This window comes from Euwallacea similis, chromosome 16, assembly GCF_039881205.1.
Source record: "Euwallacea similis isolate ESF13 chromosome 16, ESF131.1, whole genome shotgun sequence".
NCBI lineage: Eukaryota > Metazoa > Arthropoda > Insecta > Coleoptera > Curculionidae > Euwallacea > Euwallacea similis.
This window is the reverse complement of record NC_089624.1, coordinates 21,849-24,870: the sequence shown is the minus strand read 5'-3', so window position 1 is coordinate 24,870 and position 3,022 is coordinate 21,849. Positions and strand designations below refer to the sequence as shown.

General features: G+C 39.0%; 1 protein-coding gene across 1 annotated transcript; it reads right to left on the bottom strand.

The window, feature by feature from the left end:
- Window positions 1-1,301: 1,301 nt before the first annotated feature.
- On the bottom strand, window positions 1,302-1,727 carry LOC136414174 (uncharacterized). Its single transcript, XM_066398034.1, has one exon. It carries the CDS (start codon window positions 1,725-1,727, stop codon window positions 1,302-1,304), a length of 426 nt encoding a protein of 141 aa, XP_066254131.1.
- Window positions 1,728-3,022: the final 1,295 nt, after the last annotated feature.

Sequence of the window (3,022 nt, the reverse complement as noted above, 5' to 3'; positions counted from 1 at the left end):
TTGAAGGATTTTGTGTGAGATTATTTCTAAACCTGTTACCCGATGAATAGGAAAGTGGTCTTTTGGGATTCGTGAGAGGATTGGGTTTATGCATTTTTGTCTTATTTTGTGGAAATGTAGTAACTTTTTATAGGTATTGTCTATATTTTTGGAAACATTCCCCGCAGTATTATGACTGATTTAGAGCTTGTACTTTGTATATTTAGTATTTACTGATTGGATATTATTGGTTTTTCTATGAATGAAGAAGAGATACATGGTCTGCATTATATGGAGAGATGAGTAAAGTGTGAATAAAGACATGTACTCTTATTTATTTATAACTAGAGGATAGTTTAGATATTTAAAAAAAAGTGACACATTAGAGGGTGGTATATATTGATTATTAAATTGTATTGTGAGGGTCAGGATGCACTGTGGAAATTTGGGGATGTAGGGAAGATAGAGAAACTAAAGTAATTTGTATTTTTCTGATTTGACTGTCTTTTGAGAAATTGAATTTGAGGACTTTGAATTTTGAAGTAAAGGGGAGATTATTGTTTGACTTAAAGTGTGTAGTAGATTTAGGGGGACATTTCCAGTGTGATTTTGCATTTTTTAGATTTTCACGGGTGTTAGTATTAATTTGTAATTATTTAGATAGAACTATTGAGATAATTTTTGTATTTCTTTATTGCTGAGATGATGTATTACTTTATTTATTTGTCTGATACTGCGGGGAAAGAGATTAGATGATTTGGAAAGTATTTAAAAAAAAAAAGGGACATTTTGGGGGAAGATGAGATATAAGAGGGGAAACTGAGGATATTAGAAAACGGGAATAGAAGGAGATGGAAGGATTAAGGGACATTATGGAGGGAAATTGGGGGTTTTACTTATAAAGGGGGATGAGGGATAAGGGACAGGAGTATTTGGATATTATAAAAAAAGGATGAGGGACAGGAGTACGGGAACATTAAAAAAAAGGGATGAGGGAGAGGAGTATGGGAACATTATAAAAAGGGATGAGGGAGAGGAGTATTTGGATATTATAGAAGAGGGATAAGGGGCAGGAGTATGGGAACATTTTAGAAAAGGGATGAGGGATGGGAGTACACGGAATAAGGATGAAGGATAAGAGTGTACTAAAAGGGGATGGAAGGAATAGAGGATGAAAAGAAGGGATTAAGAAGGAGGATAAAGGGGGGACTAGAAAGGGATGAGAGATAAGGTGAGTATTAGAAAGGAGCAGAGAGGATTGGCAGGATAGGAGAAGAAGACGATGCTGAAGCAGAAAAGGGGGACTAGGAAGGATATAGATTTTAAGAAGGAGGGGGAATGGGGGCTTTTATGAGGGATGAAGGAAGGGGGGCTTTAAAGGAAAGGGAAGGAAGGCTAGAAGGTGAGTATTTTAGAAGGGATGAAGGATAAGAAGAGCTTGGGAAAAGGGAGGATAAGAGAGAGGGAGGGGGATTGAAGGCTTTTGGAAGGAAGGTGGGATTATGAAGGGGATGGAAAAGGAACGAGGAAAGGATGGGGGAATGGGATGAGAACTGGGGGACTAGGAAGGGAGCTAAGAAGGTGCGAGAGGGGAAAGGGGGACTATAGGGATGAGGGAAAGGAGTATTTGAATTGGGAAGGGAAAGGGATGAAGGATGGGAATTTGTGAACTCTGGAGAAGGGGGATGTGGGAAAGGAGTATTAGAACTTTCACGGGGAAGGGATGAAGGATAGGAATTCTTGAACATTAGGGAAAGAAGTATTGATATTACATTGAGGGAAGAAAGTATTGATACAATCGGGGACGAACGATGAGGGACAGGAGTACTAGAACATTGGGGGAAAGAAGTATTGCTATTATTGGTGTGGGAAGAGAGTATTGATACAAAGGGGGACGAACGATGAGGGAGCGGAGTATTCCAACGGGGGGAGTAGAGGATGATGGATAGGAGTAAGCTAACTAGAGATTGAGAGAGGAAGGGATTAAGAAGCGAGACGGAGGAATAGGGATGAGGGACAAGAGTGTGTAGATATTATTAAAAGGGATGATGAATAGGGGATTAGTGAGAAGGGGATTATAGTGATATAGCGGGGATAAGAGAAGGTACGGAAAGAGATGAGCTGGAAAGGGTGAAGGGGAGAGATTGGAAAGAAGGGAAGTGTACTGATGGGGGACTAGGGAAGGAAGTATTGATATTACTAGAGAACTGGGATGTGGTGGGAGGATATAGGGAAGGATTCGGAGATATTTCCAAGGGAACTCGCAAGCGGGGGCTTGTAGGGATTAGAGAGAGTGAAGAGAACTAGGAAAGGGATGGATTAAGAGATATTAGAAGATGTGAGAGGGAGAGATAGTGAAGGAACTATTATTATAGGGATAGGAGATGGGGATGAAGGAAGGAAGTAACTGAACTTTGATAGTAAGAGAGCTATTTGTGAAGGATTTATAGGAGAGCCACTATGAGTAACTTTGAGAGAAGACTATTTAGATGGGACTAGATGATTTACTGAGCATAGAAAGGATAGCTATGAGAGATATTTTAGGAAGGAGGGAACTAGATACGGAATTTATAAGAACTGTAGAGAAGGAACTACTAGAAGAGACATCGATGGGATATTATTATGAGATTATATTCCTGACGGATAGGGAAGTACTGAGAGACGGATGATTTAGGCATTCGGGGAGATAGGAAGCGGATGGATTATTAAAAGAACTGTGAGATTTATAGAGGATGGTGAAGTATTAGATAAATGAGAGAGAGATAAGAGTGTGTATTGATAGCTAGATGATGGATTATTAAGAGAACTATGAGAACATTGATATTTTACTAGATTAGAAGGATATATTGATGATTATCGAGAAGGATTATAGGTCCGATGACTATATTATAAGAAGACTGTAGATATTACAGCGTGGGGAATGAGGAGAATAGAGATACTAGTATTGAATTTGAGAGAGATATTAGGCGATGGGGATAACTAATCTAACTTATGAGAACATAGGGAAAGATGAACGAACTATAGGAATGATAGATATTAGAGG